Genomic DNA, 23,822 nt, shown 5'->3' on the forward strand with positions numbered 1-23,822 from the left:
AACGCATCCACGCCCAGCACCATCCGCCCCTCTCCACAACACATGGCTGTGGAGGAGGTGGGTACAGAGAGGTGGCTGTAGAGGAGGGGGGGTACAGAGAGGTGGCTGTAGAGGAGGGGGGGTACAGAGAGGTGGCTGTAGAGGAGGGGGGGTACAGAGAGGTGGCTGTAGAGGGGGGGGGGTACAGAGAGGTGGCTGTAGAGGAGGGGGGGTACAGAGAGGTGGCTGTAGAGGGGGGGGGTACAGAGAGGTGGCTGTAGAGGAGGGGGGGTACAGAGGTGGCTGTAGAGGAGGGGGGGTACAGAGAGGTGGCTGTAGAGGAGGGGGGGTACAGAGAGGTGGCTGTAGAGGGGGGGGGGTACAGAGAGGTGGCTGTAGAGGAGGGGGGGGGTACAGAGAGGTGGCTGTAGAGGAGGGGGGGTACAGAGAGGTGGCTGTAGAGGGGGGGGTACAGAGAGGTGGCTGTAGAGGGGGGGGGGGTACAGAGAGGTGGCTGTAGAGGGGGGGTACAGAGAGGTGGCTTTACAGCCACCTCTGTACCCCCCTCCTTCACAACCACCTCTCTGTACCCCCCTCCTTAAAATGACTAAGATTGTGTTTTTTTCTTTTTTAATAATTATGAGGTGGCACTGATGGGCTGCACTGGTGGGCATTAATGAGGTGGCACTGATAGGCTGAACTGGTAGGCACTGATGAGGTTGCACTGATGGACACCGATAGGCTGCACTCCACCTCTCCACCCTAAACAATAACCTCCTCTCCAACCTAGATTTTCTAAGATAATGGGAAAAATAAATACCGGCCGCCCCAATTTTGAAATATCGGCATCGGTATCAGCCAGAAAAAAAAAAACCGTATCGGTCGACCTCTAATTCAAACTATTCCAGACAGCCGTAAGTTGGTCACAAGAAGAATCTATGGGAAAGTTTGTAATTTTTTTATTTCCTGGCAAAAGAAAACCGGTTTAGATTCCTTTTCAACTCCCTGTATATTTGATTTTTTGCAAAGGGGAGTAGAAAAAGGACTCTGTCAGCACCCTTGGGGTTCAGATTACTGCCCTATCTTTGTTTACAGAAAGAAGACTAATGGAAGATCCTTTAGTCAGGAGGTTTCATTTAAGCTAGATCTAGACATGCTCCCAAGGTTGTCAAACATATATTCCTCCCTGGGATCTGTCGTTGGTATTGCTCTTACAAGGGCTCCTTTTTGAGCCTTTGCATGAGGCTTCCCTGAAATGTATTTCTTTGAAGATTTCCTTTTTGGCTATTACGTCAAAAAGGAAATCTTAAAGGGTCACTAAAGGAATTTTTTTTTTTTTTTTGCTGAAATTACTGTTTACAGGGTAGAGGTCGACCGATATATCGGCCGATATTTGGCCGTTTTGGAGAAATCGCCATCGGCCGATTTTCGTCCAAATTAGGCCGATATTTAACATGGCAGTTGGCAGTGCCTCGGCTCCGGAGCTAGGCCGAAGCCGCGGCCTTTCCTGATGCTGTGACCGCGGCGGCAATCCGCGGATTTCCGCCGCGGTCACAGCATCAGGAAAGGCTGCTGCTTCGGCCTAGCTCCGGAGCCGCGGCCATCTTGGTACACCCAGCGCGGCAGCCCTCCCCTCTGTTTACACCCAGAGGAGGAGGGGCCCGCTCGCTGCTATCTGTGCTGACTTTTTTAGTTTTAGGAAGTCGGCAGCGGGCCTGTAACCGCCAATCGGCGGCCGCCGCTGCCGACATCCTCCACTCTGGAGAAAAAACGTCCCCTGACTGCTGCGCGCCCTGCCTCTGCCTACAAGCTCCAGAATGCAGCACGGGCCGGTAACTGCCGGCCCGCGCTACATTATGGGGTTTGTAGGCAGGGCGCACAGCAGTCAGGGGACGTTTTCTTTACAGTGGAGGATATCGGCAGCGGCGGCCGCCGATTGGCTGTTACCGGCCCGCTCTGCATTCTGGGGATTGAAGGCAGAGGCGGGGCAGCAGCACGTCAGGGCCAGGGACGAATAGAGTCTTGTGCTAGGCTGGTGGGCATTGATGAGTGAATGACATTGGGCTGTACTGGTTTGCACTACTGAGGTGACGCGCTGGTTGGCACTACTGAGGTGACGCGCTGGTTGGCACTACTGAGGTGACGCGCTGGTTGGCACTACTGAGGTGACGCGCTGGTTGGCACTACTGAGGTGACGCGCTGGTTGGCACTACTGAGGTGACGCGCTGGTTGGCACTACTGAGGTGACGCGCTGGTTGGCACTACTGAGGTGACGCGCTGGTTGGCACTACTGAGGTGACGCGCTGGTTGGCACTACTGAGGTGACGCGCTGGTGATATGCGCTGGTGGGCAATGATGGAATGCACTGGTGCATTGATGAGGTGGCACTGGTGGGCACCGGTGGGCACTGATGGACACCAATGAGGTGGCACTGATGGACACCAATGAGGTGGCACTGATGGACACCAATGAGGTGGCACTGATGGACACCAATGAGGTGGCACTGATGGACACCAATGAGGTGGCACTGATGGACACCAATGAGGTGGCACTGATGGACACCAATGAGGTGGCACTGATGGACACCAATGAGGTGGCACTGATGGACACCAATGAGGTGGCACTGATGGACACCAATGAGGTGGCACTGATGGACACCAATGAGGTGGCACTGATGGACACCAATGAGGTGGCACTGATGGACACCAATGAGGTGGCACTGATGGGCTTCACTGGTGGGCACTAATGAGGTGGCACCGATGGGCTGCACTGACAGGCTGCACCCCACCTCTCCACCCTAAACAATTATCTCCTCTCCACCCTAGGTATTTTGAGATGAGGGGGGGGGGAAAAAATCGGCCCAAAATATCTGCCGCAAAAATCGGCAACGCATATCTGCCATCGGCCGCCCCGATTTCCAAGCATCGGCCAGAGAAAAACCCATATCAGTCCACCTCTATTACAGGGTATAGAGACATAATAGTTAACTGATTCCTTTTAAAAATGGATAAAAACCAATCATATAATGTACCTGCAGTTTAGTTTCGTTTTTGCGGTTTCCTGATTCTCTGATGTACAGAGACAAAGAGCCAATAAAGGGCAGTGATGCTTTGTAAAACGAAACTGGATTGGTTCTGACACACAGTAATCGCACCTCCTTGATTAGTCACCACAGTGAAAAATCTCCCAGTACTGTGGTGATCAGGAAACAGACAACCAGGAAGTGTCCAGAACAGAGGATTACAGCAACATCAAAGCAAAAACGAACAATGAGGACATGAAACCAGGACTGCAGTAAGGTAAAGGGAGCTATTTGGCTTAAAAAAAAAAAAATCCTTTAGTGACCCTTTAAGGACCGCCTCCTGCACATTTATGTCGGCATAATGGCACGACTGGGCACATGCACGTACAGGTACGTCATGTGCTAGTACCCAGCCGTGGGTCGCGGGTGCGCGCCTCGTGACCCGGTCCGAAGCTCCGGGACCCGCGGACCCGATCGCCACTGGAGTCCCGCGATCGGTCCCCGGAGCTGAAGAACGGGGAGAGCTATATGTAAACACAGCTTCCCCGTTCTTCACTGTGGCGGCAGCATCGATCGTGTGATCCCTTTTATAGGGATACACAATCGATTACGTCACACCTACAGCCACACCCCCCTACAGTTAGAAACAGACATGAGGTCATACATGACCAATTCAGCGCCCCCTTGTGGTTAACTCCCAAACTGCAATTGTCATTTTCACAGTAAACAATGCATTTTAAATGCATTTTTTGCTGTGAAAATGACAATGGTCCCCAAAATGTGTCATTGTCCGAAGTGTCCGCCATAATGTCGCAGTCACAAAAGAAAACGCTGATCGCCGCCATTAGTAGTAAAAAAAAATATTAATAAAAATGCAATAAAACTATCCCCTATTTTGTAAACGCTATAAATTTTGTGCAAACCAACCGTTTTTTTTTTTTTATATTTTTGGGGGATATTTATTATAGCAAAAAGTAAAAAATATAGCATTTTTTTCAAAATTGTGGCTCTATCTTTGTTTATAGTGCAAAAAATAAAAACCGCAGAGGTGATCAAATACCAACAAAAGAAAGCTCTATTTGTGGGAAAAAAGGACGCAAATTTTGTTTGGGAGCCACGTCGCACAACCGCGCAATTGTCTGTTAAAGCGATGCAGTGCTGAATCGCAAAACCTGCCCGGGTCCTTTAGCTGCCTAAAGGTCTGGGTCTTTAGTGGTTAAGGACCTATTTGCACTAGTCTTGGTCTATTGCATTAATAAGTGTACACTAACCTGAAAACCATACTTTCACAATTCTGATGCAGCATGAGCTGTGTTGGGATTCTACAGGGAATAAATGGCTCTGTGACATACAATGTGGTAACGCACTACACTGGAAAGGTGTGAATTTCCTCTACTCCTTTCCTCTATTCCTTTGTGGGGACAGCTGCAGCTGTTTTTTTTTTTTTTTTTTTTTTATGCTTGGGCTTGGCTGACACGGTTGCTTTAAAGCAGGTATGTCCAAAGTCCGGCCTGCAGGCCAAATGCGGCCCCCTGTTGATTTAATATGGCCCCCCTGGGGATTTGGATATATATATATTGTTTGTGGCCCCCAGGGCCACAAAAACGGAAAATTGTATACTCACCTTTCCGTAATTTTCCTTTCCTGACGCATCTTCATGGCAGCACACACACTGGGTTGTGACTCCGCCTCCACAACCTGACAGGATTGGTTAGCTATAAATTTGAAGGGGAGACGCCCTGCACCATTCTCTGTATATATCATCACTAAACAAAACAGTTGGGTGGGCATCTGTGTGCTGCCATGAAGATGCGTCAGGAAAGGAAAATTACGGAAAGGTGAGTATACAATTTTCCGTTTTCCTGACGCATTCATGGCAGCACACACACTGGGAAATAACTCGCCAGTCGGGAGGGTGCAAGAAAACGGTAATATTTATTCTTTATAGCGCTGAGAAATTGGTTCCAACAACAGATCTGCCGAAGTCGGCAGTATCCAGGTGAGCAGAATTCACTCTGTAGTGAGAAATGAAGGTGTGTCGGGAAGACCAAGTTGTTGCTCTGCATATGGTCTTTGGTGAAATCCGCAATATGCTGCCCATGAAGTGGCCACTGCCTCTATCAAATGAGCCCTAATGCCCTCCGGAGCCGTAAGTTTCTGGATGGAATAGGTCTCCCTGATAGCTTTAACTAAGCCAGAGGAAATGGTATGGGAGGTAGCTGCCTGACCTAGTCTGTTCCTGTGTGGGATAATCAGGAGAGAATCCTTCCTCCTCAGGTGAGATGTAGCTGTGAGGTAGCTGGAGATGGTAGACTTGACATTCAAGGCATGGGTCTCACCCCTCCCATTAGAAAAAGATGGAAGAACGATGTCCTGGATATGATGAAAGGAGGAAGCTACCTCTGGACTAAATTGGTCTGAAGGCTTCAGTACCACTTTGCCAGGAAGAACATTAAATAGGGATCCGTAGCCGAAGGGTTTGATTCTCCGACACCCCTTTAGCTGAGGTAAGGAAAGCCATCTTCAGAGTCGGGTTCCACCGTGAGATTAAGTTGAACGGAAAAGGGTGGATTGGACAGGGCCTCGAGTACCTCTGGTAGGTCCCATGTTGGAAAGACTGTCCTCTCAGGTGCCTGATCTTTACGTAGGCTCTGAGGAATTGAGTGACCAGAGGATGAAGAACCCAACTAGCACCCGTTTTGGCTGAACGGGCGGATAATTGCACCCTCAGGGTACCCGAGCTCAGCCCTTGTTAAGTCCTGACTGGAGAAATTCAAGAATCTGAGATGGTTCTGTGAGATAGGATTCCAATCTCTTCCTGCGACATCGACACGAACCTCTCCCCGATCCTAGTGTAGGTGACATTAGTGGAGTTCTCTTGAGCTTGCATTAGGGCCGATCTTATTCCCCGAGAGCATCCTTGCCCCCTTAACCTATCCTCCTCAACTTCCAGGCTGTCAGATGCAGCTTCTCTGGACTAGATGGAGGAATTGCCCTTGATATAGGAGATCCCTGGTTACTGGAAGATGAATTGGCAGCTGCGTACTGAGTTGTAGCAGGGTCGTAACCCATGGCCTCCTTGGCCGGAACGGAATTACTGCAAAACCATTGCTGAGGACCTCCGAAGTCGGGACAGGGGTCTCGTGATTAGAGGAGCTGGAGGGAAAATGTACCCCAGCTCGAAGTTCCATGGGTGGACTAGGCATTCTGCTCCTTCCACTAGTGGAAAGTGGGCTCTGGACAGGAACCCCCGGCACTTGAAGTCTTCTGGCGTGGTCGCTAGGTCGATTTCTGGTACTCCCCAACTTTCATAATGATGGAGAGTACCTGTTGGTTCAGGGACCACTCAATGCTTAAAGTGTCTCTCAGCTTAGGTAGTCGGCCAACAAATTCTGTGCTGCCGAGACATACACTGCCCTCAGATCTAGCAGGTGCACTTGTGCCCACTACAACATGGGGCGAACTTCCTCCAGAAGCGTCCGACTCCTGGTGCCTCCCTGTCTCTAGATATATGGCACCGTCACCTTGTTGTCCATCCTGATAAGGGCACTCCTCTCCTCTTAGAAGAGTCGCAAAGGTCCTGAGGACTTGAGAGGCTGCCCTGAGCTCTAAAATATTTGACCCTATGCCCTGGGTTCGAAAGTGCCACTGGCCTTGAGCTACCTGGTCCGGATAATGTGCTCTCCATTCCTGATGGCTGGCATCCGATGCTGCTGCTTCTGGACTTGGGGGAACTATCCGTCTGAACATTCCGAGGTTGGACAGATGCATCCGCTGCCACACTGATTGCTTTGAATGTGAATGGTCTGGAGCATTGACGTTTCACTCCACTGCCTTAAAAAGGAGTCTTGTAAGACCCGCATGCCAATGGGACCACTGTACTACGGGTATGGTCACAAACATGGACCCCAAAATACTGAGGAAGGTTCTGGCCTGTAGGCGTCTGGATGATAGCAGATTCTGCATCTTCTGTCCTAAGGGCTTCAGCCTCTCTTGAGGGAATTGTACCTGGTTCAGCCTGGTAGTCAATTCTGCTCCTAGAAAACCATGGTTTACGCTGGGCTGGGGACTGCCCCCCTTTTCTTTCCAAGTTGACTAGCCAACCGAAGTCTTGCAGGACCGTGAGCAATATCTTCCGATGATGACTTAGTCAGTGTCCCTTGATTTTTTGCCGCCAGGAGCAGGATGTCATCCAAATAATGATGCACCCGCAACCCCTTCTCCCTGAGAAGTGCAATCAGGGGTAAGAGAACTTTGGGGAATGTTCTGAGTGCCGAGGAGATGCCGAATGGGAGGCACCGAAAATGGAAATGAGACTGATTAATAGAGAACCAAAGGAACTCCTGGAAGGCGGGATGAATCGGGATGTGAAGGCTTTCCACCTTCCATTTTGACCTTCTTGTTGAGCCTACCTAGGTCCAGGACTGGACGCAGGTCCCCCGTTTCCTTTTTTTTTTTCCTTTTAAATAAGGAGGAATAAAACTCCCTCCCCTTTGGTGCGGAGGTACTTCTATTATTGCCCGCTTTGTGACAGTTCTGTTACATATTGTAGAGGTAACCTTCTTTTGTCTGGGGAAGACGGTACTCTGGTAGGCTGGAATGTGTTCTCCGGCAATGTGCCCCTGAACCTCCGTCTGTGACCGGTCTTGGTAGTGGACAGTGTCCATGGGTCTATTATATGACTTGATCATATTTGAACGAATCCCTTGAGCCTGGCGCCCACCTGATTAGGTGGGCGGGCGAACCCTCAAAGGGACTTCTGCTGTTCCCCAGATGTGATGGCCTTGGCTTTCTGTACCCTCGAGAAGGAGGGTCGAGTATTCCTCCGGTCCCTCTAGAGCTTTCTGTCGGGACGGTAGGATCCTACATCCCTGTACTTGTCAGGAAGATTACACCTGTAAACGGGGCCCCTCTGGGGCTTCGGTCTCCTATCGGAGGGAATTAGCCCAAATGTTCCTCCGGTACTTGGAGATGGCTGAGCCCAGCTTTGCGCCAAAAGATCTGAGCCGACATATGGAATTTGCACCAGTTCGATCCTGATGCTGCGTCCCGACTGAGGCTCCTGTCATGAAGTCACCTGCCAACTTTATTTTCTGCAGGGAAAAAATTACTTTCTCCTGGTCGGCCCCTTCTGGAATGGACTTCTCAACGTTAGCCGCCCCTGTAGTGATGGCTTTAGCTACTACAGCCGTGGTGATAGCCGGCCTACAAACACCTCCTGCTGTGTAGTAAGCTTCCCTCAGCTCTAGATCGATTTTACGACCGAGTACGTGCCGGAAGGTAACTGCATCCTCAATCGGTAGGATAATGTGCCTAGCGAGTTGCATTAAAAATGAATCGGCCGTAGGCGCGTTGTGACAGAAGAGGGAGCTGGACGCCGGCTGGCGCCCCTCCATCTCCTAGAGGGTCTCTGAAGCCTGAGCGTAATGGCCGGTGAAGCCCCTCTGGCATCCCATTCCTTCTCCTTGGTTGCTTTGTTGAAGCAAAGGCGGTAAGCCGATTATCTGGCAAGACTGGAGCCCCGCATACTCAGCAAGCGTTTGCCATGGGGCTGGTATAATAGCTCCGTTCATGGTGGGATGAAGGTGATCGTCTGCGGTGAAACCGACTATGACGGGAGCGGCTGTGACGCGAACGGCTATGCTATGAGTGATGATAGCGAGAGGCGACCTTGAGCGACTTCTGCGTGACCTGCCGGAAGCATGGCTTGATCCCGTCTGCCGTGAACTTGCGTCTTGTGACCCGATGGGGCTACCAAAAAGTAGCGTTGGTGGTCAGGCTCTCTTTTGTCTCTTCTCTACTTACCACCTACTGGACGGCCTCTATACCTAGTAGTTAATGGTGGTCTGCGAGGGCAGTGACCCCCATGAGAAGATAGAAGAGACAGCCCAGAAAAAATAGGGAAAGGAGAGAAAGGGCGAGACGTTAAATATGTCCCCCCCCCCCCCCCAATGAATTTTATTTATTCATTAAGTATTAGAAAGTTATATTTTTTATTATTCTTTTTATTTTTTTTTAATAATTAATTATATATATTTTTTTCCCCTTCATACATTTAAACTTCCCTTTATTTATTTATTTAGGCTGTAAAATACATTTGGGCCAGCTGGGCTGGGACATCAGTGTACCAACCTTTATTATTCTTCACTCTGGCAAGGCAGAGCAGCAAAACGACAGCTTCCAGTCACCGCCGTAGGACTACGTTTTTTTTTTTTTTTTTTTTTAATTCGCCGCTGCCGTCGCGGCGCGGATGACACGTTCGCGCATGCGCGGAAGCGTCCCGCTCGTCCGGCGCCATCTTGGAAGAGGGCAGAGGGGACAGGCGGCGTCATCGTTGTGCTGCGCGCATGCGCAGACCGGCGTGGAGGACGCGGTGGTGATGACACAATATGGGGGTGCCAGAGGAACCACAAGACTCAGCGAGAGCTGATGCAAAAAGGTACCGGATATAAAAACAAACACTGTATGGCAGAAGTAAACATAAGTGGTGGTGACCCAGACAGTATGGGGGTGCCACAGCACACCGCCGAGAGAGCTGATCCAACACAAAGATACCAATATAAATAACCTTGATGGTAAATGCTTTACAAGGCTCGGCGAGAGCTGATGTAAAAAGGTACCAGATATAAATACAGACACTGCATGGCAGAAGTAAACATAGTGGGGGTGACCCAGACAGTATGGGGGTGCCATAGCACACTGCCGCAATATGAATTGATGGTAAATGCTTTAGAAAACAATACATTCATGACAGTACATAATGGAGAGGAAGAGGAGGAAAGTGGGGGTCACTGCGAGAATTGAAGCTTCTTTAAAGCTTGCTACAAATGTGCCAGATATTTCCATGAGCCCCTGAGACCACCAGAGCGGGGTTCCCACCATAAAGCTCATTTAGAGACTGTACAGGAGGGACTTCCAAACAGGAGAGGCATGAACCTGCTGGGGCGATGTGCGGTAAGAGGCATTACTTGCGTGTCCGTCCAATCCGTCAGGTGAGGATAAAAAAGAGAATGGTGCAGGGCGTCTCCCCTTCAAATTTATAGCTAACCAATCCTGTCAGGTTGTGGAGGCGGAGTCACAACCCAGTGTGTGTGCTGCCATGAATGCGTCAGGAAAGATATATACTGTATTTATCTGCGCTGCCTTGGAGGGGGCAGGACGAGCGCCATCAGATTACATGAAGAGAATCTCCTGTTTACTCAGCAGCGTCTGTATTGGAAGTCCCGTCTCCTGGGATGCCATTGGACGAATGTTCTGTCTATCATAGGAGGCGGGACTTTGTATTTAAAGAGGCCACGGAGTAAACAAGTGATTCTCCTGTTAGTAATCTGTCGGCACTCGTCCTGCCCCCCTCCCTCTGCCCTCCGAGGCTGCAGATGGACATCGATCAGGCTGTACTGATGGCAATGGTAAGGCTGCATTCATGGCACATGTGAGGTTGCAATGGTAAGGCTGCATTCATGGCAATGGTAAGCCCGTGCGTGTTATACGCCGATAAATAACACACCCAAGCTCATCCTTAGTCCTAAGCAGCGCTCTGGGATTCATATGGCCACTAAAGAAATCTATATGGTATATCCAAATAACACACCCAAGCTCATCTCTTCACCACACAGCCACATAATTCTTGTTGGGCAGTGTACTCATGTTCACTTCATCAAATCTGGCCCTCTTTGAAAAAAGTTTGGACACCCCTGCTTTAAAGAACAATTGCCAGGATCGTTTTTACTGACTACCAAGAACAGTTGCTTTTAAAAAATGGCTGTTACTGTTTTGACAAAAGCTTAATTTTGTGTTTTTTGCCTCGTCTCCTTGCCCCCAATCTTTAGTTATGGTAGGCAGAATAGTAATCTGAAACGTTGAATAAAACTGGCCATAGACTGATCGCAATTTGCCTGCTTCAGCAGAAGTCAATCGTGTGACTTCTGTTCAAGGAAAATGCTGGAAATCTTTTGTCAGTCAGCTGCTATAGCCACTGATCAGTGTACCCTGTCCAGTGTCAGAATACAATGCCCCAGTGTCATTCAAAGCCAGTGGCATGGAGGTCGGGGCTGAGCCAAGCTGTCTGTCTTTTACCCAGTATTGAGATTTTTAGAACAAATGTACAGCACAAGATCTCAATACAGGTAATGCCTTAAAAGAAAAAAAATATACAGCTGCACAAAGGAGTTTATAAACTCGCAGGGTCTGCATCTCAGCTGATTGGACTGCCGACACCCTTATGGAGAAGACCGTATTCACCCCCAACCCCCCCCCCCCCCCCCCAGTCATAAATATCAAACTGTGTGAGTGTTAGGAAATGGGAGAAAGTTGATGGGGAGGGGCAAGGTCTGCTTTAACTAATTTCTGCATAATTTAGTTGATAAACCAAAAGTGAGAACTCTGTAAATTATTATATGGACCCTAGAAGCAAGGCTAGGTGTATGTTGCAGTTACTGAATGACGTTTTGTGCACTTAAAGCAGGGTGGATAAAAATCAATAAAAAAAATCAAGTCAGATTTATTTATTTTTTTTGCTTTTTTTTAAATCAGATTTTTATTTTTTTTAAATAAAATGCTTTTTGAAGTATCTATAGATATATTTTTTATTTACGATACATTAGTAATTTCGTTTATTCAGCATGAAATGAACCTTGGTAGCATGAGGCTGTATATTCTGCAATGCCTACATTTTTGGTAAACTCTGTGAATCCAAGCTCTGCAAGCTAAGATGACATGCACTGACAATGTTATTTTCATTAACGAATTTGAGTAGTTCAACTGTGTGATTGACCTATTAACCTAAAATCGGTTCTGATATCGCTGTTTTACTAACCTAATAGCTTATTCTAAATTGAAGCCTTCATTTTGTTTGCAAATATTCTAACTATTACCAAGAATAAGTCCTTACATTTTAAAGAGCACCTGTCATTTCAGATCCATCATGACAGGGCCTCTTAGCGGGCATCCACTCACCTGCTGCCATCGCGTCCCTCACCTTGTCACTGCCGCATCACCAGCCGTCTCATTAAAGTGAATGGGACTGTCAGTGAGTCAAAAGCGGGTCAGAGGAGGAGCCGCTGGGGCACATGACAGTTGCTCTTTAAAAATTATGATTTGAATCAAGCCTTTTTACTAGTGATTTAAATCAAATCCACCCTTATTTAAAGAGATGTTGTGGTTTGAATACTGGTTTCCCCTATGTAATTGTTGCTATGTTTTCTGTTTCAGGTTTGAGTGGGACAAACTTTTGGAGAATGTTCATTGTCTGATCATAAGTGTGACAAAAAATGACAAGCAGGAAGCTTATGTACTCAGGTAACTATGTTACAAACATTTATTTTGATTAGATTGGTAGTTAACTTCTAAAATGACCAGTGTGATAGAAGTTTAGTTTACGTAAAAGCGTTTAAAGTTTTTTGTTTGTGAGGAATTGGGGGAATCACTGACATTATACTGGGGCATTGAGGCAACACAAGATGTCCATGATTTGACTTTCACCTGCAAACTCTTGACAAGACAGATGGCTCTGTGTAGGAAATAACCTTGTCACTAGGATCATTCTTGGTGTATTTCCACTTTATAGCCAATTTGGGATAACCGCTACTTTATATTTGTTACATGTTCCATTCACATAGTATAACTTTAAAAAATATTAAAAATTTGCTGCTTACCTTCTTTAAATGCACTTTTCTGAAAACTCAAGGACTGGAAAATCCTGCTTGGCTTCCTTTCTGTAAGTTTTGAAGAGCTGGGAAGTTATGTTGAGAATTTGAACTCTGGGTATAGCGGAGCATGCGATAACAGATGGATCATTTCTATCACACGGTAATGTAAAAAGCCCTGTGTGAGCTAAATCTCTCGGCTGACTTGTAGCTCACATAAGGCTTTGCTTTTCTTTCTCTGATAGCTGAATGGAGCAGCAGAAGAGCAAAAAGGAAAGTAGGATTGTGGTGGTCTGCATCAAGTGATCCTGTTTGCCCTGCACTTTGAGTTTTATACATAAATCGGCATATAAAGGGACCCTAGTCTGTCCAGTGTACATTGGCTATTACCACTTGCAAGCATTTAGTAAACGTGTATTTTCTTGTTCTCAACTTTTTTTTTATACAGTGAGAGTAGCATGTTTGTCTCCAAGAGACGTTTCATTTTGAAGACATGTGGTACCACCCTCTTACTGCAAGCACTGGTTCCCCTGTTAGAGCTCGCCAGGGAGTATTGCGGGTTTGATTCCATTCAGGTAAGTTGAGTTTTTTTATAGTTTAGACCTGAAGTGATTGTTCAGGGAGATTTACTAGATTCACAAATGGATGTAAATAATTGTTAACCTAGATTTGCTGCTTATTACTGGCAAGATTTATTTATTTTTCGTGCCGCTTGCCAACGGCCTCCTTTTTTTTTTTTTTTTTTTTTTTTTTTTTTTTTACAAGCTTAAATCCATATTTTTACTAGAAAATTGCCTAATACCCAAACATTATACATTTTTATTTTTTTTCCTTAGCAGACCCTAGGGAATAAAATGGCAATTGTTGCAGTTTAAAATGGGGAGGGTAGTGCTGCGCTAATCAGTGGTGAATGGATAAGTGAATAAACAGGTGGGGGAGGGGAATGAAAGTAGGTGTAATTGAAATGAGGAGCAATATAGCCCAAATGGCATCAGCATAAAAATAAATATAAATGATCAGTGAACAATAACAGTAATGGTGCAAATCATATAACTACACAGGTTCCTCTTAATGTGATGAAATACACTATAAGTAATGGTGCAAAGAAATTCCAGGTAACTGTGCTAAGTGACACTCCTATACTGGTGATAAACAGTCCATCAACAGAGTTTGAAAAATATTAGCAAAAAATATAAGTAAAATTTCAAAAGTCCAAGAAAGCAAAAGTGCAAGTGTAGGTCCGCAATATGGAGTGAGAGGAAAATGGGTATCCAGTGATCCTTTTAGGGTAAGTAAGGATGTCCCCTTACCTTACTGCTGTAAGGTAACAGCATATAGATCCAACCACATTAGATGGTTCACTCGATGGGCTCTGATCCAACAACGGCAGGTCCTCCTTGGAGTTCTCGTCCCAGATTGGTCAGTTTCTCGCCCCAAAGAAATAAAGCATCGATGGTGTGATACCGTTTTAAAAATTTTAATTCTCAAAGAAAATAGACAGGGGTACTCACATAATCCAAAATACAATTGAGCATGTAAAAAAGAGGGGCAATCTGTCGCCAACGTCACCTCCGATACCTCTCAGTGGACTCAATTGTTGCAGTTTGTTACACAGTATTTGCACAGCAGTTTTGCACACGTGACTTTTTTTGGAAAAATCACTCATTTATTTTTAAAAAATATTTCCCCAGTTTTTGTATGTGAAAGATGTTACGCTGAGTAAATGGTTGCTCAACATGTCACACTTTAAAACTGCACACGCTCGTGGAATGGTTACAAACTACAGTACTTAAAAATCTCCATAGGTAACGCTTTAAACGCCTTTACAGGTTACCTGTTTAACCACTTCTGGACCGCCCACCAGGGCCGTTTGAAGGAATTTGGGGGCCCCAAGCAAAATGGACATGGAGGCCCCAAAACCCCAGCCCCCCCCCCCCCCCCCCCCGCACGCAAAGCCTACAGGAACCACAGCATAGCGATACAGTTTACGTTCACCCAGTGCACAAAGCAAGGTCCATAAAGACATGGATGAGCGAGTTTGGGGTGGAGGAACTTGACTGGCCTGCACAGAGTCCTGACCTCGACCCGATAGAACACCTTTTTGGATGAATTAGATTGGAAACTACGAGCCAGGCCTTCTTGTCCAACATCAGTGCCTGACCTCACAAATGGTCTCCTGCCCATCAAATGCAGCCACCGTGCCCCATCAAATGTAGCCACCATGCCCAATCAAATGCAGCCACCGTGCCCCATCAAATGCAGCCACCGTGCCCCATCAAATGCAGCCACCGTGCCCCATCAAATGCAGCCACCGTTGCCCCATCAAATGCAGCCACCGTTGCCCCATCAAATGCAGCCACCGTGCCCCATCAAATGCAGCCACCGTGCCCCATCAAATGCAGCCACCGTGCCCCATCAAATGCAGCCACCGTGCCCCATCAAATGCAGCCACCGTGCCCCATCAAATGCAGCCACCGTGCCCCATCAAATGCAGCCACCGTGCCCCATCAAATGCAGCCACCGTGCCCCATCATATGCAGCGACCGTTCCCCATCATATGCAGCGACCGTTCCCCATCATATGCAGCGACCGTTCCCCATCATATGCAGCGACCGTTCCCCATCATATGCAGCGACCGTTCCCCATCATATGCAGCCACCGTTCCCCATCATATGCAGCCACCGTGCCCCATCATATGCAGCCACCGTGCCCCATCATATGCAGCCACCGTGCCCCATCATATGCAGCCACCGTGCCCCATCAAATGCAGCCACCGTGCCCACATGTGCTAGGGGGGTCAGATATGTGCTGGGGGGGCTTTGTAAGAGAAAGGAACCAGTGCAAGGGAGATGGGTAGGGGGTAGACACTCTCCCCCCTCCATCTACAAAGCAAAGCATAATAAAAACTTTAGAGCAGACCCGAGATCAAGAGCGTCCCTTCTCCCCCCTCCTCCTCTTCCTCCTCGTGTGTGTGTGTGTGTGTTTACAGGAGGGACTGAGGAGGGGAGGAGCTTTGATACACTGACTCTGATCTGCTCAAGCAAGCAGAGAGGGAAGACTGGTCACTGCCGGGGAAAAAAAAAAAGTTAAAGTAACAGACATCGCAGGAAATATCCGGCAGCCACACAGCCCAGTTCGCCCCTGCTTCTCTCTCCTCAGCAAAACGAAAGCCCCCATCCCTGCAACGGAATGAACAGGCTCCTGCTTGGGGGCCCCTGGCCAGCTCGGGGCCCCCAGCAGTTGCTTGCTTTGCCTGTCTAGTTCCGACAGGCCTGCGCCCACGTGGATATAAGTCGCTACTTTGACGTTAAATACCGGTCTGCTTTAATATAAGTGGTCTCAGCGGCAGATTCACCGCAAGAAGCGAACGCATGCACAAGTCATGCCCACATATGTTAACAGGATTCAAACCACACATGTGGGGCTAGATTCAGGTAGTAGTTATCTGCACCGTCGTATCTTTACGCCAATTCTCAAAGGCAGATACGTTCAAAAAATAGGCTTCCTCTGCCGACGTAACTTGAATACGGCGGCGTATAATTGTGTGCAATTTTTACGCTGGCCGCTAGGTGCGCTTCCGTTGTTTTCGGCATAGAATATGCAAATGACCTAGATACGCCGATTCACAAACGTACGTACGGCTGGCGCAATTTATTTACGTCGTTTACGTTAGGCTTTTTCAGCATAAGGTTGCTCCTGCTATTAGGAGGCGCAGCCAATGTTAAGTATGGACGTTGTTCCCGCTTCGAAATTTTAATTTTTTACGTCGTTTGCGTAAGTCGTTCGCGAATAGGGCTGGACGTAATTTACGTTCACGTCGAAAGCAATGACGATTTACGGCGGGATTTCGAGCATGCACCGTTCGTAAAATACACGTGGTCACCATTAATTTAAATAAAACCTGCCCCCTCATTTGAATTAGGCGCGCTTACGCCGGTCCCATTTACGCTACGCCGCCGTAAGTTAGGAGGCAAGTGCTTTGTGAATACAGCACTTGCCTCTCAAACTTACGGTGGCGCAGCGTAAATACGATACGCTGCGCCCCCGTAAGATCACGTGCAGCTACCTGAATCTAGCCTGTGATGTTTTGCCACGATCATTAGAACGAGTGCAATAATTCTAGCACAAGACCTCTAAGCTGGTAACCTGTAGAAATGTTGCCTATAGAGAGAGATTAAGTACCAAAGTTTGTTGCTGTTCCGTGAGTGTGCAATTTTGAAGCATGACAGGTTGGGCTAACTTTTAGTGTTCTCTTTTATTTTATTTTATTTCTATTTAACCACTGGGCACTTAAACCCACTTCCTAACTAGACCAATTTTCAGCTTTCGGTGCTCTCACATCTTGAATGACAATTAGTCATGCAACACTGTACCCATATTACTTTTGTCCTTTTTCTCTTTTTTTCGCCGCTATAAAAGACTGAAAATTCTGTAAAAAATGAATTTTTCTTTCTGTTATAAAATTTTAGCAAATTAGTAATTTTTCTTAAATTTTGGCCAAAATCTTTGGTAAAAATAACCCAAATTGGTGTATATTTGGTCTTTGTGAAAGTTGGAGTCCACAAGCTATGGTACCAATCTCTGAAAATTGATCACATCTGATGTACTGACGGCCTATCATTTCTTGAGACCCTAACATGCCAGAAAAGTACAAATGACCCCTTTTTGGAAAGTAGACATGCCAAGGTATTTAGAAAGAGGCATGGTGAGTTTTTTGAAGTTGTACCGTATGTACTCTAGTATAAGCAGTGTTTTTCAGCCCTTTTGGTATGGCTGGAGTATGGATGGCTGGCTGAGGCTGCAGTTCTCACTGAGCAGGGCTGTGGGCACTACACATGCAACACTGCTGCATCCGATCTCTCCCCCTCACACTGTACCGATCGGTACAGAGTGGGGAGAGAGGAACCGGTGTCGTGTCATGACGGCGGTTTGTTTACATGTGATCGCTCCGTCATTTGACGGAGCGATCACATGGTAAACGTCCACTGTCGGCGGCCGTGATGCGACCTGGCAGTCACAGATATTCCTGTGTGTGCCATTCTGGGAAGGACGTCCATGTACGCCCTCCCAGAATTATCAAGCTGCACTGTAGTACGGCTACAGTGCGGTCGGCAAGTGGTTAAGTGTATTTTTTCCCCCCAAAAATTGTGTTTTGTAAGACGGCTGTGCAAATATGTCACAAAGTATTGCAACAATCTGTTTTATTCTCTAGGGTCTCTGGGCCATATTCCCGTAGATTTCGGGCGGGCGTCACGTAAGCCATTTACACTCCGCCGCCCCAACCTACAGGAGCAAGTGCTGTATTCCCCAAACACTTGCTCCGTAGTTTGGGGCGGCGTAGTGTAATTGGCCCGGCGTATCCCCACGTAAATCCAAGGGGGCGGCTTGTATTTAAATTAAGCGCGCCCCCGATTCGAACGAACTACGCATGCGCCCGGCTTAAAATAGCCCAGTGCGCATGCTCCAGTTCTCGGCGTAAAACATCAATGACGCCGACGTGTGCGTCATTGACGTAGAGTTGTATTCAAGAACGACTTAGGGAAACGACGTACCCGACGGGAAAAGACGACGCGGACCCGACGCCATACTTAACATGGCGTATGTGGGACTGGCGTAAGGTTACCCCTCATAGCAGGGGTAACCTTGCGCTTACGCAAACGACGTTAGCGACGTCCTGACCTGACCTGACCTGAACATAAACGCCCCCTAGCGGCCGGCTGGGTAATTACATTCAAGATCCGACAGTGTAAGTGACTTACACATGTCGGATCTTAAGCGTATCTATGCGAAAATGATTCTAAGAATCACTCGCATAGAAACACGGGCCAAAAAAGAGAGATACGACGGAGTATCCTGAGATACTGTGTCGTAACTATACTCAGAATATGGCCCACTGCTTATATTTATATAAAAAAAAAATGTCTGGGGGTTATAAGCAATTTTCTAGCAAAAATACTGATTTTAACTTGTAAACAAATAGGCTTGGGCCTCAAGTGGTTGCACAAGTCTAGCACTAGAATACTGTTAACATATATGTGCATGACTTCCGTATGCGTTCACTTCTGGGTGCGAACACAGAGGGATAATGACACTTTAAAGTTTTTTTTGCAACAACATCCCTTGTAATGGAAATAAGGATGACCTTCCTTTATGGAGAGTGCTGGGATTTAAAAGGACACACAGTGGCTTTTACATGTATAGCAAAAACATTAAAAAGACTACAGTTCACCTTTAAGGATACTGATTAAAGTATTTAAATTAGTATTAAACCCAAAAGCAAATTGTATTTGTTTTAGCCAGGTGATCCTGCCAGTAAGTCTGTTTTTTCAATAGAACAGTCTGTCCTGCAGATGTAATAGCTTGATGATAGAGACAAACTATTAGACAGGGGTGCTTACAATTATCAGCTTTTATATATTTATGGGAAATCTTTATCCCAAAAGGAACAAAACTGCTGTAGCTGCTTAAAAATTGTTAGATGGAGCTTGGCTTTTATCTGTTAGTGTATTTAAATCTGCTAGTACATCTCACTCCTCTCCTCCCAGACTCACAATGCTGATGTCCAAAGGTGTCGTTACTCCTTCATCCAGAGTGGGGGCTCTCTAATACTGGAGGTGTTTCTGGCCAGATCACCAGGTGAACATGAAAAGGGGGTAAAAGCCTAAAACTAATGCAGCCACCACATCGAATGATTGGTAGGCTGCAATATGGTATTGTAGGTTTTGGGTTTAATATCGTTTTAAAGATATTCTTGGTCAATTTTAGTACCAATTGAAAGCCCTAACTGCTCCTCTCTGCCAATCCCGTCATTGGCTTTTCCTGTACCCCATCATATAAAATTCTAACCACAACATAAAAGGCCATCCACAACATCACTCCCAGCTACATCACCAACCTCATCTGCAGATATCACCCATATCGTCCTCTCCGCTCCTCTTAAGACCTCCTGCTCACTAGCTCCCTTGTTACTCCTCTCATGCTTGCCTCCAGGACTTCTCTGGGGGCAAGCATGCCATCCCCCAAAACACCCTGCCCACCTTTGGGAGATCCCTAAACTCATTTATTCAGGGAAGCATATCCCTCACCCACCCAAGTACTGTATCTGAGCCACCTCCACCAGACATCCCCCACAGCTTATTACCTTTTCGTAGCGCCTCCCCCCTTCCCTTTAGAATGTAAGCTCCACGAGCAGGGCCCTCCTGTCCCTTCTGTATTGTAATTGTGTGTCCCCCCCCCCCCCCCCCCACATTGTAAAGCGCTGTGGAAACTGGCGCTATATAAATCCTGTATAATATAATACAAATTTTATTTAAGCTGTTATATACAGTATCTCACAAAAGTGAGTACACCCTTCACATTTTTGTAAATATTTTATTATCTTTTCATGAAGACATGGCACTTTGCTACAATGTAAAGTAGTGAGTGTACAGCTTGTATAACAGTGTAAATTTGCTGTCCCCTCAAAATAAGTCAACACACAGCCAATAATGTCTAAACTGCTGGCAACAAAAGTGAGTAACACCCCTAAGTGAAAATGTCCAAATTGGGACCCAATTAGCCATTTTCCCTTGCCAGTGTTATGTGACTAGTGTTACAAGGTCTCAGGTGTGAATGCGGAGCAGGTGTGTTAAATTTGTTATCGCTCTTACTGGTCTCTGAAAGTTCAACATGGTACCTCCATGGCAAAAAACTCCTGAGGATATGAAAAGAGAATTGTTCTTCTACATAAAGATGGCCTAGGTTATAAGATTGCCAAGACCATACAGCGGTTTAATAGGACAGGTTCCACTTAAAACAGGTCTCACCATGGTCGACCACAGAAGTTGAGTGCACGTGCTCGGCGTCCTATCCAGAGGTTGTCTTTGGGAAATACATATGAGTGCTGCCAGCATTGTTGCAGAGGTTGAAGGGGTGGGGGGGGGTCAGCCTGTCAGTGCTCAGACCATAGGCCGCACACTGCATCAAATTGGTCTGCATGGCTGTCATCCCAGAAGGAAGCCTCTTCTAAAGATGATGCACAAAGCATGCAAACCGTTTGCTGAAGACAAGCAGACTAAAGACATGGATTACTGGAACCATGTCCTGTGGTCTGAGACAAAGATGAATTTGTGGTTCAGATGGTGTCAATTGTGTGGTGGCAACCAGATGAGTTCAAAGACAAGTGTGTCTCTACAGTCAAGCATGGTGGTGGGAGTGTCATGATCTGGGGCATATTCCAACATAACGACCCCAAACAGCTTCAAGATGACCTCTGCCTTGCTAAAGAAGCTGAGGGTAAAGGTGATGGATTGGCCAAGCATGTGTCCAGACCTAAACCCTATTGCGCATCTGTGGGGCATCCTCGAATGCAAGGTGGAGGAAGGCAAGGTCTCTAACATCCACCAGCTCTGTGATGTCGTCATGGAGGAGTGGAAGAGGACTCCGGTGGCAACCTGTGAAGCTCTGGTGAACTGAAGGTCAAGGCAGTGCTGGAAAATAATGGTGGCCACACAAAATATTGACACTTTGGGCACCATTTTGGAAATTTTCACTTAGAGGGTGTACTCACTTTTGTTGCCAGCAGTTTAGACATATAATGGTTGTGTTGAGTTATTTTGAGGGGACATAAAATGTACACTGTTATACAAGCTGTACACTCACTGCTTTACATTGTAGCAAAGTGTCATTTCTTCAGTGTTGTCACATGGAAAGATGGAATAAACATTTAAAATGTGAGGGGTGTACTCACTTTTGTGAGCTGCTGTAAGTATTGCTGGTTTCTACCATAGCTTTTCTGCTGTCTAGTCTAAATTTTTGTTTTGCATCTTTTAATCCTGTTTGGCCAAATCCTTTTTAAATGGTTCAATGTCCTATTTTTTATAGAACTTTTTTTACTCGCGTAAAAATTTTATGAAACCAGACCACCAGGAATACCCGCACAGAAATTTCCAGGAAGAAGTTGAATTCCTAAATGAAATCTTTCCAAGTAAGTTGTATGTCTGTCCATGAGGATGCTTGTTTTATGACTTGTGATGTTAAGCTGGCCATAGACAGTTCGAATTTCGAACCATGTATAGGCAGGCTGAATGTACCAAGTTGGTCGATCAGTTTTGGTATAACCAGCCTGCCGGATTTTACATGTGATCTCTAGCAGCTGTTATAGCCGCTAGCAATATTCACTGTTTTCTCCTGGCAGGGACTGCTTCCCTGGCCGGCAGAATACAATGTATCTGCAAGAGGGATTCCCCTGTCAGCACAGTCTGTGTTGATAGGGGAATTGAGCCAATTTCTTTCCTGCAATCACAGGTTGCAGTAATTCACTCTATGGCTGGCCTTGGAGCAGAGGGCAACACTTAACTTCAGACTCGTTCTCGTTTGTGATTTTCTTTGTAAATGTTTTCTATCATGCTCATCGGTTTCTTTGATTTCTGTGGGATAATTGTTATTGGGCAGTTCATTGACTAGGACTTTGATAATGCTTCTGAAGCAATGATTATTTATTTTATTTATTTTTTTTTAAACCTTTTTTCCTCCCAATTTAGATGGAGCAGCTTATTGCATGGGACGTATGAATTCTGATTGCTGGTGAGTTTTCTTGTTGGGATGTTTTTAGGAAAAGGCTAAAGGGTATTGACTCTACTTCAGAGTGGAGAGCACACCTGGCTGTATATGCTTTAAACAACTTGTATTGAGGTCTGTGGGTTATTTACTAAAACTGGAGAGTGCAAAATTTGATGCAGCTCTGCATAGAAACCAATCGGCTTCTAGGTTTTATTGCCAAAGCCTAATTGAACAAGCTGACGTTGGAAACTGATTTGCTACTATGAACAGCTGCACCAGATTCTGATTGCACCAGTTTTATTGAATCTCCCTGTGTCAGCAGTTTGCCACTAAATTGTTTCTCTCTCCCTATACAAGTTAATGTGATTACAAAAGCATTTTATGTAGCTTAGGTAATTTTGCAGGTCAGAGTGTCAGTCAGCTGAAATTAAGTGAAAGTTTGGCTGGAGTTGGGTTTTCATTTTCTTTATAAAGAACTCTGTACATGCAAAATACACCCTTTAAATATGGCATCCTGTTGTACTTGTTTCCAAATTTGGGGATCCTGCTTGATACTTTCCTAGATTTTGTGGACATTAGAGCAGTGTGGATAAAATGGGTTTTTCAATAAAGCTGTGCAAAGAACAGTAACCCGTAGTAATTTTACATGACCTGACAAAACAAAAGCAAAAATAGTTTGCACTATTGGGGGGGAAATGGTTAAAATCTGCCCTGTAGCAAAGGCCTTCAGCCTAATGGTCTGCAGTATGAAATGTAGTTTAGTTGGAGTGTTTGCCACTATTACAGTTTAACCATTTAACGACCGCCGCACGACGATATACGTCAGCAGAATGGCACGGCTGGGCAGATGGACGTACCGGCACGTCCTTTACATCTACCCAGCCGCGGGCGCGCTCCCGCGACCCGGTCCGAAGCTCCGAGACCCACGGACCCGATCGCTGCTGGGGTCCCGCGATCGGTCCTCGAACTGAAGAACGGGGAGAGCAGCGTGTAAACACGGTTTTCCCGTGCTTCACTGTGGCGGCTGCATCGATCGTGTCATCCCCTTTATAGGGAGACGCAATCGATGACGTCACTCCTACAGTTGTAAACACACACTAGGTGAAACATAACCCCTTCAGCGCCCCCTGTGGTTAACTCCCAAACTGCAACTGTCATTTCCACAATAAAGAATGAATTTTAAATGCATTTTTTGCTGTGAAAATGACAATGGTCCCAAAAATGTGTCAAAATTGTGCGAAGTGTCCCCCATAATATCGCAGTCACGAAAAAAATCGCTGATCTCCGCCATTAGTAGTAAAAAAAAAAAAATTAATAAAAATGCAATAAAACTATCCACTATTTTGTAAACGATTTGTAAACGATTTTTTTTTTTTTTTTACCAAAAATTTGTAGAATACGTATCGGCCTAAACGGGAACAAACATTTTTTTTATATATTTTTGGGGGATATTTATTATAGCAAAAAGAAAAAAATATTGCATTTTTCAAAATTGTCGCTCTATTTTTGTTTATAGCACAAAAAATAAAAACCGCAGAGGTGATCAAATACCAACAAAAGAAAGCTCTATTTGTGGGAAAAAAAGGATGCCAATTTTGTTTGGGAGCCACGTCACACGACCGCGCAATTGTCGGTTA

The 23,822-nt window shown here is 46.2% G+C and overlaps 1 protein-coding gene across 1 annotated transcript in view; it reads left to right on the forward strand.

The window, feature by feature from the left end:
* Positions 1-23,822, forward strand: part of AMD1 (adenosylmethionine decarboxylase 1) — a 62,221-nt gene that overhangs the window by 25,700 nt on the left and 12,699 nt on the right. The window contains exons 2-5 of the mRNA XM_040350244.1: positions 12,212-12,298; positions 13,094-13,220; positions 21,508-21,610; positions 22,167-22,209. Coding sequence (XP_040206178.1) covers positions 12,212-12,298; positions 13,094-13,220; positions 21,508-21,610; positions 22,167-22,209 — 360 coding nt within the window. The remainder of the gene's footprint in view (positions 1-12,211; positions 12,299-13,093; positions 13,221-21,507; positions 21,611-22,166; positions 22,210-23,822) is intronic.

Source organism: Rana temporaria, chromosome 4 (assembly GCF_905171775.1).
Source record: "Rana temporaria chromosome 4, aRanTem1.1, whole genome shotgun sequence".
Lineage (NCBI taxonomy): Eukaryota > Metazoa > Chordata > Amphibia > Anura > Ranidae > Rana > Rana temporaria.